Source organism: Cherax quadricarinatus, chromosome 32 (genome assembly GCF_038502225.1).
Source record: "Cherax quadricarinatus isolate ZL_2023a chromosome 32, ASM3850222v1, whole genome shotgun sequence".
NCBI lineage: Eukaryota > Metazoa > Arthropoda > Malacostraca > Decapoda > Parastacidae > Cherax > Cherax quadricarinatus.
This window is the reverse complement of record NC_091323.1, coordinates 34,160,262-34,177,740: the sequence shown is the minus strand read 5'-3', so window position 1 is coordinate 34,177,740 and position 17,479 is coordinate 34,160,262. Positions and strand designations below refer to the sequence as shown.

General features: G+C 40.4%; 1 protein-coding gene across 2 annotated transcripts in view; it reads right to left on the bottom strand.

Annotated features, from left to right (window-relative positions):
* LOC138853518 (E3 ubiquitin-protein ligase ZNRF1-like) overlaps positions 1–17,479 on the bottom strand; it is a 177,214-nt gene that overhangs the window by 26,559 nt on the left and 133,176 nt on the right. Inside the window, exon 2 of one of the 2 annotated variants that reach the window (XM_070090635.1) lies at positions 3,866–4,941. The exons of the other annotated variant lie outside the window; for it this stretch is intronic. Within the exon in view, the coding sequence (XP_069946736.1) occupies positions 3,866–4,319 (454 nt within the window). The 5' untranslated portion in view covers positions 4,320–4,941. The remainder of the gene's footprint in view (positions 1–3,865; positions 4,942–17,479) is intronic. 2 annotated transcript variants of the gene reach the window in all.

Here is a 17,479-nt window from a genome sequence, read left to right as displayed (position 1 = left end):
AAAAAATAATGTAAATTTCAGAGTTTTGGTGGAAAGGAAGTATCAATTAAAACAAAATAAAATTAGCTTCAGTGAGTTGTGTAGTAATGAGAAGTTTCTGTGTTGCTTTCATTTTTAGACAAAATGTGGTGTCTCCCTCGTTTCTGTAACACCTGATCAATTACCAGTGCTCGATCATCTTATGAGAAAGTATCTGGATATAAGTGCTGGAAGATGAGTAAAGAGCCACTTCTCTAATATACTGTCTGCCACAGCAAATTTTTATGCAGCTATTAAGCAATAGTGGAAAATATCTCAGAACACAAGAATTAATGCAACCCTAGAGCTTAATGAAGGATTTGACACACTATCAATAATGTAAAATTGTACGTGTGCTAACATGTATAAAGTTCCTGGCCATTCAGAACCTGGCACTGCATGAGGACAGCAAACCAACTGGTAAGGTAAAAACACAGGAACTTCTTATCTGTATTTATCCCTTTCAGGATCCAGAGGCCAAATTTCAAAGAGTGCTCCAGTGTCCAAGAATTTTCAAACAAAAATTTTGTTATTTTTTCTTATGAAATGATGGAGAATCTTTTTCTGAGGTAATAAAACAAAAAGTATGAAATTTGATGGAAAATTGACAAAATTATGCTCTCGTGAATTTTGATGTGTCAGCGACATTTATGAATCGGCGATTTTGCCAACTTTGACTCCCATTTTAGACCAATTACATTATTCCAGTCTACCAAATTCTTAGCTATTTCACTAGTATTACTACTATTCTATCAAATGAGCACAAGAAATCGCCCAGTCAACTGTTTTAACTACAAAATAAAGTGATCGGAAATTGGTAATTTGGCCAATTTAACACAAAGTTCAAAATATTACAATTTCAAAATAGGGTCCAGAATAAACAATGCAGCCATTCCTGGCACTAAACTAACATTTCCTCTGCTCATTAGTTATGTTTTCAGGCTTTACAAATGAATTCCATTTTGATTTTTTATTCACATAATGAATTTTAATTCAAACCAAAAAATAGAAGATTTCCTGTTATGCAATATTGTAATAATTGTATAAATAATATCATCACATTTGTGAATGTATATCAGACCCGCCAGCTGGCGTGTATTAGACATCTGAGGTCATTTGTTTACTCTTGAACATCGACAAAAATTTAACATTTCCGCTACTTTGAGCTCAGTTTCAAGCCATTTCCAGTATTAAAACCAATTAAAATCATCTCAACTTCTGTAATATATCTTCCATTCTATCAAATGAGACCAAGAAATCGCAAATACAACTATAAAAAGCATACGAAAAAACACTGCAAAGTCGCTGTTTTAATCGAAAACCACAGCCTCAGTTTTTTTTCTCTCATTATACACTGTATGCTGCAGGATTTGTTTTATGTGGTGCACACATACCCCACAGGTGTATTCTCTCATATCTAGGCCCAAATTTACCACTCACAGCTTATCAGAGTGAGCTGAGCTCGTGGCGTAGATCTACAGTTTGGACCCTGAGCGTAAAGCCGTAGATTTACGGGATGGACCCTGAAAGGGTTAAACTCACTGCTGAATATAAATCTACATTGCAGAAGCACCTCATGTATGACCAGTAGAATCATAAATTAATTTCCTACTTGTTTCCTTGAGCTCAAATAAGCTCCACACTCTTCTTGCTCTTGGAGTAAGGAATGAACTTTTGCCTGTCATCAAACATAATAGGCACAGTACTATGGAATAATTTTTCAATATGCTTTCTGATGCAGAGCACTGAGAACTAATGTCTCAAGCTAGCATTTTGTTTCAAGTTATATTCTGTCATCATTTGATATTCAATCAAGAAAACTTTTAGGTTTCATCAAAATTCATTCTAAAAATGCAGCCACTAGTGAGGAGCTCCAGTTAGATAAACTCCCAATAGAAAACTGTTGGTCTCAGCTACTATGACAATGTACTGTGACTGTAATGTCTACTTACATACTGTGCTATATATGGTTGACAATAGAGAACCCCAGATAGAAACCTCCAAGGCAATGTTCATAAGTGACAACCACAGTTTGAATACGTAGACCACACAGTATACAGTGGACCCTCACCTAACGATATTAATTGGTACCCGAGAACGAATATCGTTATGCGAGTTTTTTAGCGTTAGCCGAGGCAAAGTGTTAGCGTTAAAATGTATCGTTAGGTGAATTTAACGTTATGCGATGCGTTCGTTAGGTGAGGGTCCACTGTACTGTGCTATGTAAAGTTGCCATGTAAAGCTAGTAGGAATCAGAAAATTAAGAATGTAAAAAGCAAGTGTTGAAAATTTTGAACAAATAAGCGATGCAAAATTCTGTTCGTCCCTAAGCACCAGGGCTTCCAGACATAGTACACAATAACATCAATGAGGCAACATCAAAGCTTCTAGACATAACACAAAACAGCATCAATGAGCCAACACCAAGACTTCCAGACATAGCACAAAATGGCATCGGAACAGCATTCACCATGTCTAAACCAGTTACTCTGTTTATCAGTTACATCAGTTAATGACTCTAGAGGCTAGTTATTGGCTCTGGAGAGGAAATGTTACAAGAATAAAAACTATCAAAGAGGTACATAAGAAAGTAAAGATAATTGTATACTGAATATAAGAAGTTTGTAAGAGTCACCTGCCATCTTACATGGCTGAGACAGAAGAGCCCAGCCATCATGTGAAAGTGCAAAATGCTTAGGAGGCTTCAGTTGCACAATCATACGACAAGAGGGGATCATAATTCCAGAGGGTGGGGGAGATTGCTGTATACCATTTAACTTTCTAGAACTGTAACTTTTCTAAAGTATCTCAAAATACTCTTTTATGACTACTATTAAACCCAACAAAACAATGCACAAGGAGTCATTTAATAATTTACAGCATTTTTAAATAAAATCCAGTCAATAATATTTTATTAATTTATTGCTTTTAGTTGTCTCCATTACCCTTCAGATAAATGGACTGTACCTAGATGGTATTGTGAGTATTGGCTACCAGAATATACTAGTGTGACTTGAGCAACAATGAAGCAGAAGCTCAGCACTGAGCTTAGGACGAAGTTAGTATCTGAAAGCTTTAGGTATATGATACTATAAGCTTTACAAGAAAATGCCCCTAAGCTTACACACCACAGTAGAGTATAATAATTCTTCAAAAGATAAAAACTGAAGGTTGAAAAAGAACAAGTCTTGACTTGAAAATGATCCAGAACTGAAAAGAGGTCAAAGTTTTCCTCTCCAAATTGTAGGTTAGGTCTGAAATCAATGCAGTATTTGAGACATGCACAGAAAAAGTATTTGGCTAAAGGAGCAAGATTATATAATAATGGATGGATGTATACTGTATACTCCTGAAAAAACTTTAAAAATACCCTTTGTACACATGAGAAATTAAAGGTAATCTGAGAGTAATTAAAACAAAATAACTAATAACCTAAGAAAATAAATGATCAGTAATAAAATATTATTTGCCTTAATACTTCACAAGATTTTTTTTAATATAGACTGTTTTTAATTTCATTATTAAACAAGAACAGTACCAGTACTGATTGTGTACAAGTCTAAGAACAAAAGCACCACAGACATGAATTAAGATGTTTTTAGTGGTCCAGTAACTAAAAGTTCCGGAGGTATATGTGTATGAATATGGGAAACACGTATGACTTGAATGTTATATATGAATAATCACTGTGGGAATTAATCATGTGGAAAAATACATATCAAACATTCTTTCCAAACCTAAATGTAAATTCAGTTCAGGATTTGTTGGGTTACCAAGATGCAGGAGTGGGTGACATAACTGACTTGTGTTGATCTGCAGAATAGACTGGTGTAATTGTGAGGTGTACCGTAAGTGTAGATAAGAGAGGCGAGGTGTGGTGGAGGGGGAGGCAGGTGGAGGGCCTGTGAGAGCAAGAGTAGGGGTGGTGTACCCTCCACATCTGCTGCCCGCCCAGCTCGCCCTTCGCCACGTCCACTAGCAGTATGGCTGCTGACTCCAGTTGTGTGGGTTCGTGAGTGGTGGCGGCGGCGAGGGGAGGGGGGCGTAGCAGTGGCAGGTCGCACAAGTAGGTAACGTGCGCCAGCACTCTCTGAAGACTGATGCTGATGCTGCTGATGATGATGGTGACGGCTGCGGCCAGGTGAACCACTGATGGTGCGATTAGAGGCTCCACTGGACGGAGGTGTGGGTGAAGGGTCAGCTACACGGGGTGTGGGGGAGTGGGCGGGGTGTGGGTCAGTGGGGCGGGAAGGTACGCAGGTCCCCAACAGGACGCCCATCCCCCGCCAACATGACGCCATCACCGTCGTACCCTCCACCTTTCCTCCACATGTGGGATCCCACCCACTTGTTGCGCTTGAAACATTTTGAGTTGATGGACGTGGTGTGGGTGTGGTTACGTCAGACTGTATATGGCTGTGGACACGTCTAGCCTACTAAACAGTTGATATGCAGCTTGTGATATTTGAAGAAAGGAGAAAATGCTAGCCATGTATTACTGGCTCTGCCACCATGACTTACTTCAGGTCAATTGGAAAAAAAGAGTGCCAATTTTCTGAGTGGTACATTCATTCACTTGTATTAATATTAAAAAACCACTACACTAATTTTTTTTGTCAGTTACAATATAATTAATTGTTCCTTTTTGCAAATTTCCATAAATAATATGGAATGTTGTTTACACTAAATTTCAATTACATAAAAAACTTTTCAACTAGTTTTTTGAGGAAAGGCACTTCAAGTCTGTAGTCATGTTTAGTTCATGATGTTTAAGGCTTATTGTCCACACACTATGTCTGTAGGATAACAGAACTACTATATCCGAATACAAAATTTTGGCATGGGAGCAAAGAATGCAATAAAATGTCCAATGCTTCTTCAACATATTTTCCAATCAACTCTGAATGTAATTCAAACAGAATTCTGAGAAAACAAACTTGTTGTTAACTACAAGAATCAATTTCTTTAGTTAACTTTATATAACATCATTAACAGTATGGATGATTAAAATGTTCTGACTCAAAAGGATTGAAATCGTTACTTTACATGTGGTACTGAAACTGTTATAACAGAGTGCAACCCAATAATTCACATGGGTTAGGTTCCTGGAGGTGCCACGAATCCTGAAGTCAGATAATAGAAAATTTTGTGTATGCAATTTAGAAGTATAGTAGACCGTTAGATATCGTACAATCTGTTAACAAAAATGCAGTATATTTTTAGTGAACACGCTGTAAAAATCACTTTACATGGTGAAGTATGTGAAGGGGAAAATTTGGCATGTGCCACATTCTTTTTCCCTTTGTCTGACGGTGAGCCTCAGCGTGAGTCCATTATTTTATGGGGGAAGGCCTATATGATGTACACAACCTCCCTCACCCAGTACTTTGTACACATCTGCCTATGTTAGAGAATCAACTTTTTATTCCATCTGTGGCACCCAAGAAGATTGTAAGTGATCCTGGAACTCAATTCTTCCTCATGGCCACACACCTACACCTACACCATTCCCCCACAGCCACAGTTCCCCACTATTTCAAGACCACACCTTGCCTAGCCCCATGTCCTCACAAACACTATTTCTCCAGAACTTGACACCCATACCTAACTTAACTTTTTATCCTAACATGCTGTCCACATACCTAATCACTTTAGTCACCCACCACCCTCATTATTACCTACACCACCAACTATGCACTCATCCACCTAATAATCAATCATCCACATCACCATGAACACTGGGCCACCGACAACCACAACTTTCACCCGCACTACACACCCACAGCTTCAAGCCTCCACCCATACCTTCCATTCACATCACTCCCCCACAGCTTCAATCCCACATGGCCTCCACCCATACCTTCCATTCACATTACTCCCCTACAGCTTCAATCCCACATGACCTCCACCCACACCTTTCATTCACATCACTCCCCCACAGCTTCAATCCCACATGGCCTCCACCCATACCTTTCATTCACATCACTCCCCCACAGCTTCAATCCCACATGGCCTCCACCCATACCTTTCATTCACATCATTCCCCCACAGCTTCAATCACACAGCTCCACTCCCTCAACCTCACGTCCACACCTTACCCATACTTTTAGGGCCCATATACATTAACATTCCATCCACACACCTAGTTATGCAGCCACCCACCACTCTCATTACCACCCACACTTACAGCTACACACACACACAGTCACCCATCATTCACACTGCCACCTACACTGGGCCACTGACACTTCTACCCACATGATCATCATCACACCACCTCGTTGCTTCCAGCCTTCAACCCCTGCACCCCTCCACCTCCCAACACATGCCTTCAGCTCCTGTCCCAACCAATAACCATTTGGTCCCCACTCCCACATGGAAACCCCCTCTTCCTGCCACTCTAACCCCTTTTATGTACACACACCCCAACCATTATATACTCACTTTTATAACCCCCATGCAGTTGCAGCAAGTAGGACAACCAAACAATAAGGTAACTGTGTCTGCTAGCAGAGATGCGGATGTGAGATCTCTGACTGGCACACATCACCAAACAGACAATTAAATTATTATCAATTTTTTTACAATCTCCAGACTATACAAAACTTTTATGGCTTTTTTTTGAGGGTCAAATGAACATAACCCCATTTTTCCTATAGTATATTTTTCTGTTCAGTTTACATGCATTTTTGTATTACATACCATTTTCTGGAATGTAACTATATATACTGTATTGTGTTATCCAATGATCCACTGTATTTTGGCTATGTCTCTTCAAAATTTTTGATAATCAGCTTAATGCTGACCTTAACCCTTTCAGGGTCCAAGGCCCAAATCTGGAGTCACGCACCAGTGTCCAAGAATTTAAAAAAAAAAAAATTGTTATTTTTTCTTATGAAATCGTAGAGAATCTTTTTGTGAAGGTAATAAAACAAGAAGTACGAAAGTTGGTGGAAAATTGACGAAATTATGCTCTCGCGAATTTTGATGTGTCAGCGATATTTACGAATCGGCGATTTTGCCGACTTTGACTCCCATTTTAGGCCAATTACATTATTCCAATCAACCAAATTCTTAGCTATTTCACTAGTATTACTTCTATTCTATCGATTGAGCACAAGAAATCGCCAAGTCAACTGTTTCAACTACAAAATAAAGTGATCGGAAATTGTTAATTTGGCCAATTTAACACAAAGTTCAAAATATTCCAATTTCAAAATAGGGTCCAGAATGAACAATGTAGGCATTCCTGGCACTAAACTAACATTTCCTCTGTTCATTAGTTATGTTTTGAGGCTTTACAAATAAATTCCATTTTGATTTTTTATTCACATAATGAATTTTTATTCACACCAAAAAATAGAAGATTTACTGTTATGCAATACTGTAATAATTGTATAAATATCATCAACATATTTGTGAATGTATATTAGACCCACCAGCTGGCGTGTATTAGACGTGTGAGGTCGTTTGTTTACTCTTGAATATCGGCAAAAATTTAACATTTCTGCTACTTTGAGCTCAGTTTCAAGCCATTTCCAGTGCTAAAACCAATCAAAATCATCTCTATTTCTGTAATATGTCTTCCATTCTATCAAATGAGACCAAGAAATCGCAAATACAACTATAAAAAACATACGAAAAAACACTGCAAAGTTGCTGTTTTAATCGAAAAATCATGATTTCATTTTTTTTCTCTCATTATACACAGTGTGCTGCAGGATCTGTTTTATGTGGTGCACACATACCACATAGATGTATTCTCTCATATCTAGGCCCAAATGTACCACTCACAGTTTATCAGAGTGAGCTCAGCTCATGGCGTAGATCTACGGTTTGGACCCTGAACGTAAAGCCGTAGATCTACGGGACGGACCCTGAAAGGGTTAATAAGAAAGAATCGGTACATTTTGAATGAAATTCTATAGTAAGTTTTTAACTTGGGGGATGTGTGCCAAGCAGTAACTTAGGGGTCACATTCCAAGCAAGAAAAGGCAATGGGCACCATGGAAAATAAAACAGAAATATCAAAGGTATTCTTTGAATAACCTCTGGTAAAAATACTGTACAGAACAGCCTCTCCTCACTTAACGACAGAGTTCTGTTCCTAAGACCACGTTGTTAAACGAATTCATCGCTAAGTGAGGAGCACACTATAATGGTAGTGAGTTTGTGTCAACCATCTTTGATATTGTTTTAATGTCACCTTTGCACCATTTATATACATTACTTAGGTATGAATATTCATCAGAGCCCATCGTAAGTTCGAGGTGTCGGTAAACGAATGTCGCTAAGTGAGGAAAGGCTGTATAATCAAATCACGCAGAGTAGTAAGCATGCAAAGTCTGCAGTACAGACATCCTATGCTTAAAGAGATTTTGATGTACTCTACAGAATTTGTGCTAACAACTATGAATTTAGTACATTAGGGGAAAAATGTGTATAGAGAATAAGTTTCCTGCATAACCGCTAATTAAGTTTTCCACAGCCTAGGATGGTTCAAATGGATGTCTGTACAATCAGTGACAAGCAAGTAAATATTCTGTGTTTGTGTCCCATGGCCTGGTAGGCAACATTCTCGCCTCACAAACACACAGTGTCCGTGGTTTGATCCCCAGGAAGGGTGGAAAGACTGGGCATGTTTTCTTACAGCTGCTGTCCCATTCACCTAGCAAGCAGATAGGTACCTGGGTGATAGTCGATTGGTATGGGTTACACACTGGGGGACAAGATACAGGACCCCAATGGAAATAAGACAGACAGTCCTCGATGATGCACTGACTATGGTGCTCTTCAATGGTGTGAAGAGCACCATAGTCAACTACGGTGCTCTTCACCAACTCCAAAGCTGAGGGACTGATTACCTCATCTATTGTATATAGTTCTATTGTCTTCCAATTATAACCTTGAATTTGTATTGATAGTCACTGGATGGCAAAATGTCTATAATAAAGATACCCAGATGTTGCACATGTGTCTAATTTTCAAGCCAAGTTTTACACAGGTCAGTGGAGAATAACACAACAGTTCAATGGTGACCAGTTCCAACTACTTAGATATGGAAAGAACATAGAACTGACAAGGGACACTATATACAAAATGCAAGATCGCCAAATAGAAGGAAAGGAACATGTAAAGGTATGCAAAGATACAAGATATAAACAGCTTAAATAGTGCAATGCTCAGGTGCTTAGGTTTAAGGTCAAAGGTCAGATGCCTCTGGGTTTAAGTTCAAAGGTCAAGTGTTTCAAGGCTTAAGTTCAAAAGTCAGAGGCCAAAAAATTAAGTTCAAAGATCTGGTGCAAGAGTCAGGTGCCTCAAGGTTCATGTTTTAGAGAGGTACTGCATGTGGCCTACCAACTCACATTAAGTTTTTATAATAATGCATGCTCTAAGGGAGCATTAATCTGACCATATGTTTTACCATGGATGATTTACCATGTTTTACCATGGATGATTCCAGACATCTACTCTTAACCATATTATTCTGGTACACTAGCTTAGTTTTATAAATTGACTTAGTGTTGCACACAGTCACTATTGATGTTCATTTTACAGGCATATTTGTGCTTTTGTAACCGACTAGGCAAACTTCTAGCTGTCTCCCTGAACAAAGACTTGGTCGTATCCCAGCAGGAAGTACCAGTGTGTGGCTTAGAGGTCATTGTGAAGTCAGGTATGGCCTCAGTGGTAACTACTGCAATGTCGATATTGGAATTCTGTATAATGGGCAGTGGCGGATCAACATTTTTGGAGTCTTTATGCATGAACTGTTATGGCGGCCCCTTTGCAACCCTTTCTCGTACAGTAGACCAAAAATTTTAAGAAATGTAGACTAAGGTAGCTTCTGGGGCCCCTCCAGGATTAGGGGCCCTGAAGCTTAAGTTGCATTAGTTTCATAGTAAATCACCCCTGATAATGGGGGATACTATGTTGGCTGTGGCATCTGTTGACAGGGCAGTACATAGCTGCTAACAGTGCTGTCCTGACTCCTGGCATTGCTATGTATTAACTCTTTTTTCCATCTGCACTGGAAAATCTTGTGCAGAGGATATCTGAGACTGGAGGAAGTGTTCTCTATCTAATCACATTCCTCCTTCAGTAATTCGTTGCTGCAAACTCAGAGTGCCCCTAGGAGAACTCATTTAGTACCCTCTTATTATTATTACGATCAAAATAAGGGACATACAGTAGTACCCCCTTAGCTTTCTAATATGATGGGAGAAAGTGGCAACTGGTTCGAATGAGTTGGTTGGTTTCTAGTATACGATTCGCTTAAGATTACGTATTGCCTTTGTCTGGTGAATTGAACATTAAAGAAGAGAAGGTTGTTATTAACGTCCTCCTTGTTTAACTATTCTTGGATACACTGCAGAAACAGCTGTGACTGAGGCTACAGTGACTATTTACTGCTTACACGCATATCACTGTATTTGACTGGTAAATCATTGCTTATGACTTAAACCAGCACTCACTCAACCGTGGTCCGACACTGGGGCATGGTCAATAGTGGTAGCAGTAGTAATTGCCGTAGGGGTGGTATTAGTAGTGGTGGCAGTGACTGTGGTGATAGTGGTAGCTAGTAATGGAGGCAACAGTGAAGGGTAGTGGTAGTAGCAAGTAAGGGGTAGTGGTAGCTAGTAATGGAGGCAACAGTGAAGGATAGTGGTAGTAGCAAGAGGGGTAGTGGTAGTAGCCAGAGTGAGGGGTAATGGTGGTAGCAAGAGTGAGGGGTAGTGGTGGTAGCAACAGTGAGGGGGTAGTGGCAACAGTGAAGGATAGTGGCAACAGTGCGGGATAGTGGCAACAGTGAGGGGGTAGTGGCAGTAGTGAGGGGGTAGTGGCAGCAGTAGTGGCAAATGCTTGCAACTATTGATTGCAACGTGCAGGCGTTCACAAGTAGAATTCATCAGATGCTATGCAGGCACCATGAAAAAAATGCCACCAAAACTCCACCCAAAATTCCCCGCCACTACCACACACACCTGTTATGTGCCTGAAACCAATCTCGTGTGTTTTTCCTACCCTCTTAAACCAGTCTGGAGTCAGACTTTTCTGTTGGTAGCCTGTTCAACCAGGCTGTTGCTGCTGGCGGTCTGTTAGTCCACATATCCTTCACAACTTAGTTGATATGGCACTCTTGAACACTTCTGCACTTGTTCCAGCAATATTTCTGATATATGCTGGTAACAGACTGAATAGTCTAGGTCCATGGATATTGACAAAGTTCTGTGCCCATGGTGTCCCTGCTTTTCAATTAATCTATGTTACATTTCAATGACTTTTTATTCTAGTACGCTGTTATGATAGTGTGTAGCTTTTGAACCAGGCCCTCGAGTATCTTCCATGTGTACATTTATGAGTATGTTTCTTCATTCCAACGACTACATTAAGGAATCCCTAGTATACTAGTTTACTGCCCACATCATCGCCAGGTACACCACCACATCCATTATCACCACCACACCTATAACCATCACTTATCTCACACCTATAATACCACCACACCCATCACCACATATGTTACCATCATGCACCACCACTGCCAAGGTGTCACATGCTCCTCCTCCTCCTCCCTAAGACGCTGACAAATCCAGATGGACGTGAGAGGTTCTGGCAGCATTTCTCAAGTGTGTTGTTAACGTGGCGGCCGCTCCTTCATCAAGTCAACCAGCTAGCTACCTTACTGAAGTACACACCTCCACTCACATCCTTTCTGCACTCAATCTCCCTCTCATGCACTCTTCATCCTCCTCTCTCACAATCCCTCATCTATTTTCTTCTTTTTCAAACACACGGTCTCTTTTCCACACAAACATCCTAGTAAGTACCCCATGCATCTGTTTTTATGTCTTTCTCGTGGAGAGTGTTGAGAGTGTACATGTCTTTATAGTGGAGAGTGTTGACAGTGTACATGTCTTTATCGTGGAGAGTGTTGACAGTGTACGTTGGCTAACTCCTGAAACAGGAACAGGAGTCAAGTGTGACCTTGTAAATGGTCCAAGTCGTCCCCGAAACATCGTCGTAAACTTCTCTTCTATGTGCGGGTTATTTATGTACTGTTTCAGTCACGGTGTTGTGCCCTTTTTGTTCTTTCAAGTCATGCTTGTGATTGTTCTGTTGACAGATTAATCTACAATATTTTCCTTAAGTTCCCAATGGTCGTAGCACTTAAACTTCCTCCTGTAACCCTAAGTCTTACTAGTTCCTCTGTATAATTTTCCAGTAGTAATCTTGCCTTAATTAGGAATTGCTACACCCTCAGAAGTTCTTAATTACTTGAGCAGTGAGGTCTGATCCAAGGAAGGGCAGCTCCAATTCCTTGGAGCAAGATCCCTTCAGATGCATCAAGTGACTACCGGGACAGTCTCTCTCTGACACTGTCATGCTTTATATTCAGCACGTGGGAGCGGTATCTTACATTACACATCACTTATCTACATTACAATTCCATCATCCATCACTACACTTGCTCTAGTCATAAGTCTTCATGAAGGGATTTATAGTAATTTTAGTACTTGTTTTGCATGGAATGTGTGTGTATGTGTGTGTGTATGTGTATGTGTGTGTGTGTGTGTGTGTGTGTGTGTGTGTGTGTGTGTGTGTGTGTGTGTGTGTGTGTGTGTGTGTGTGTGTGTGTGTTCACCCAGTTGCGGTTGCAAGGGTCGAGTCACAGCTCCTGGCCCTGCCTCTTCACTGGTTGCTACTAGGTCACTCTTCCTGCTTCATAAGCTTATCATACCTCTTCTTAAAGCTATGTATGGATCCTGCCTCCACTACATTACTTCCCAGACTATTCCACTTCCTGACAATTTCTGTGACTGAAGATATACTTCCTAACATCCCTGTGAGTCATCTGAGTCTTCAACTTCCAACTGTGACCCCTTGTTCCTGTGTCCCATCTCTGGAACATCCTGTTTCTATCCACCTTGTCAATTGCTCTCAGTATTTTATGAGTCGTTATCATATCCCCCCCCCCCCCATTTCTTCTGTCCTCCAGTGCTGTCAGGTTGATTTCCCTTAACCTCTCCTCGTAATACAAAGTGCAAACCTTTGCACTTTCTCTAATTTCCTTAGGTACTTGGCTAGGTGTGGGTTCCAAACTAGTGCTGCATATTCCAATACGGGCCTGACATACACGGTGTACAGGGTCCTGAATGATTCCTTATTGAGATGTCGGAATGCTATTCTTAGGTTTGCTAGGTGCCCATATTCTTCAGCAGTTATTTAGTTAATGTGCGCCTCAGGAGATGTGTCCAGTGTTATACTCACCCCAAGATCTTTTTCGTTGAGTGAGGTTTGTAGTCTCTGGCCCCCCTAGACTGTACTCAGTCTGTGGTCTTCTTTGCCCTTCCCCAATCTTCATGACTTTGCATCTGGTGGGGTTGAGCTCCAGGAGACAGTTTCTAGACCAGGCCTGCAGCCTGTCCAGATCCCTTTGTAGTTCTGCCTGGTCCTCGTTCGACTGAATTCTTCTCGTCAACTTCACAACATCTGCAAACAGGGACACTTCTGAGTCTATTCCTTCCGTCATGTCGTCCACATATACCACAAACAGCACCAGTCCTAGGACTGACCCCTGTGGAACCCCGATCGTCACAGGTGCCCACTCTGACACTTCGTCACGTCCCATGATTCGCTGATGTCTTCCTGACAGGTACTCTCTGATCCATTGCAGCGCCTTCCCTGTTATACCTGCCTGGTCCTCCAGCTTATGCACTAATCGCTTGTGTGGAACTGTGTCAAAAGTCTTCTTATAGAGTGTGTGTGAGTGTGAGTGTGAGAGTGTGTGAGTGTGAGTGTGTGAGTGTGAGTGTGAGTGTGAGAGTGAGAGAGAGAGTGAGAGAGAGAGGAGAGAGAGAGAGAGAGAGAGAGAGAGAGAGAGAGAGAGAGAGAGAGAGAGAGAGAGAGAGAGAGAGAGAGAGAGAGAGAGAGAGAGTGTGTGTGTGTGTGTGTGTGTGTGTGTGTGTGTGTGTGTGTGTGTGTGTGTGTGTGTGTGTGTGTGTGTGTGTGTGTGTGTGTGTGTGTGTATGTATGTATGTATGTGTGTGTGTGTGTGTGTGTGTGTGTGTGTGTGTGTGTGTGTGTGTGTGTGTGTGTGTGTGTGTGTGTGTGTGTGAGGGGGAGAGAGAGATCGAGAGAGAATGAATAAATGAATGAAGATAACAATGAATGAATGAACTTTCAGATTAATATTTGAGTCTGTATTAGCGCCGTAACCTGAGCTTCATCGATCATCATTACTTGTTACCGACCTTTTCAACTGTATCGTGAATATTTTTAAAAAGGAGATTACCTCCACCACTTCCCCCACGAGTTCATTCCACATCGCCCACAGTACTACCCTAACAGTGAAACAACACTTCGTAGCGTCCGTGTGTGCTCTCAGTAGCTACGGCCTCTTGTTCCTGGCACTCTCACTTCACAGTTTGCACCCACGCTATAAATCAATCTGCGGGTTTATAGCGTCCGGCTTCGGAGGAGCTGGAGGAAATTCATGATCTTTAATACATTGTACCATTGTATTCATGTTTGTTTTTTTCTGCACATGTATTCTGTTTATCAATAAATGTTCACATATAATATAAAATATATAGGGGGTGGTAGGAGAAGAAAATATTCAAACAGCTCCGGGGAGAACCTTGAGTTTTCCCTGAGGTACGTTTATTGTCTTCTCTGAGGATGAGGGTCCCCAGTCCAGCAGGGTAATATTTAGTGAAGGGATTCAGGGAAACCGGTTATTTTCATATAGTCGGACTTGAGTCCTGGAAATGGGAAGTACAATGCCTGCACTTTAAAGGAGGGGTTTGGGATATTGGCAGTTTGGAGGGATATGTTGTGTATCTTTATACGTATATGCTTCTAAACTGTTGTATTCTGAGCACCTCTGCAAAAGCAGTGATAATGTGTGAGTGTGGTGAAAGTGTTGAATGATGATGAAAGTATTTTCTTTTTGGGGATTTTCTTTCTTTTTTGGGTCACCCTGCCTCGGTGGGAGACGACCGACTTGTTGAGAAAATATATATATATATATATATATATATATATATATATATATATATATATATATATATATATATATATATATATATATATATATATATATATATATATATATATAAATATCTTTTAACTCCACGCCTCTTGCCAAGACCCTCGCATTTACTTCTCTTACAACCCCATCTATAAATATATTAAACAACCACGGTGACATCACACATCCTTGTCTAAGGCCTACTTTTACTGGGAAAAAATTTCCCTCTTTCCTACATACTCTAACTTGAGCCTCACTATCCTCGTAAAAACTCTTCACTGCTTTCAGTAACCTACCTCCTACACCATACACCTGCACCATCTACCACATTGCCCCCCCTATCCACCCTGTCACACGCCTTTTCCAGATCCATAAATGCCACAAACACCTCTTTAGCCTTATCTAAATACTGTTCACTTATATGTTTCACTGTAAACACCTGGTCCACACACCCCGTACCTTTCCTAAAGCCTCCTTGTTCATCTGCTATCCTATTCTCCGTCTTACTCTTAATTCTTTCAATAATAACTCTACCATATACTTTACCAAGTATACTCAACAGACTTATCCCCCTATAATTTTTGCACTCTCTTTTGTCCCCTTTGCCTTTATACAAAGGAACTATGCATGCTCTCTGCCAATCCCTAGGTACCTTACCCTCTTCCATACATTTATTAAATAATTGCACCAACCACTCCAAAACTATATCCCCACCTGCTTTTAATATTTCTATCTTTATCCTATCAATCCCGGCTGCCTTACCCCCTTTCATTTTACCTACTGCCTCACGAACTTCCCCCACACTCACAACTGGCTCTTCCTCACTCCTACAAGATGTTATTCCTCCTTGCCCTATACACGAAATCACAGCTTCCCTATCTTCATCAACATTTAACAATTCCTCAAAATATTCCCTCCATCTTCCCAATACCTCTAACTCTCCATTTAATAACTCTCCTCTCCTATTTTTAACTGACAAATCCATTTGTTCTCTAGGCTTTCTTAACTTGTTAATCTCACTCCAAAACTTTTTCTTATTTTCAACAAAATTTGTTGATAACATCTCACCCACTCTCTTATTTGCTCTCTTTTTACATTGCTTCATCACTCTTTTAACATCTCTCTTTTTCTCCATATACTCTTCCCTCCTTGCATCACTTCTACTTTGTAAAAACTTCTCATATGCTAACTTTTTCTCCCTATCTACTCTCTTTACATCATCATTCCACCAATCTCTCCTCTTCCCTCCCGCACCCACTTTCCTGTAACCACAAACTTCTGCTGAACACTCTAACACTACATTTTTAAACCTACCCCATACCTCTTCGACCCCATTGCCTATGCTCTCATTAGCCCATCTATCCTCCAATAGCTGTTTATATCTTACCCTAACTGCCTCCTCTTTTAGTTTATAAACCTTCAACTCTCTCTTCCCTGATGCTTCTATTCTCCTTGTATCCCATCTACCTTTTACTCTCAGTATAGCTACAACTTGAAAGTGATCTGATATATCTGTGGCCCCTCTATAAACATGTACATCCTGAAGTCTACTCAACAGTCTTTTATCTACCAATACATAATCCAACAAACTATTGTTATTTCGCCCTACATCATATCTTGTATACTTATTTATCCTCTTTTTCTTAAAATATGTATTATCTATAACTAAACCCCTTTCTATACAAAGTTCAATCAAAGGGCTCCCATTATCATTTACACCTGGCACCCCAAACTTACCTACCACACCCTCTAAAAGTTTCTCCTACTTTAGCATTCAGGTCCCCTACCACAATTACTCTCTCACTTGGTTCAAAGGCTCCTATACATTCACTTAACATCTCCCAAAATCTCTCTCTCTCCTCTACATTCCTCTCTTCTCCAGGTGCATACACGCTTATTATGACCCACTTTTCGCATCCAACCTTTACTTTAATCCACATAATTCTTGAATTTACACATTCATATTCTCTTTTCTCCTTCCATAACTGATCCTTCAACATTACTGCTACCCCTTCCTTTGCTCTAACTCTCTCAGATACTCCAGATTTAATCCCATTTATTTCCCCCCATCTAAACTCCCCTACCCCCTTCAGCTTTGTTTCGCTTAGGGCCAGGACATCCAACTTCTTTTCATTCATAACATCAGCAATCATCTGTTTCTTGTCATCCGCACTACATCCACGCACATTCAAGCATCCAAGTTTTATAAAGTTTTTCTTCTTCTCTTTTTTAGTAAATGTCTACAGGAGAAGGGGTTACTAGCCCATTGCTCCCGGCATTTTAGTCGCCTCATACGACACGCATGGCTTACGGAGGAAAGATTCTTTTCCACTTCCCCATGGACAATAGAAGAAATAACGAAGAACAAGAGCTATTTAGAAAAAGGAGAAAAACCTAGATGTATGTATATATACATATATGCATGTG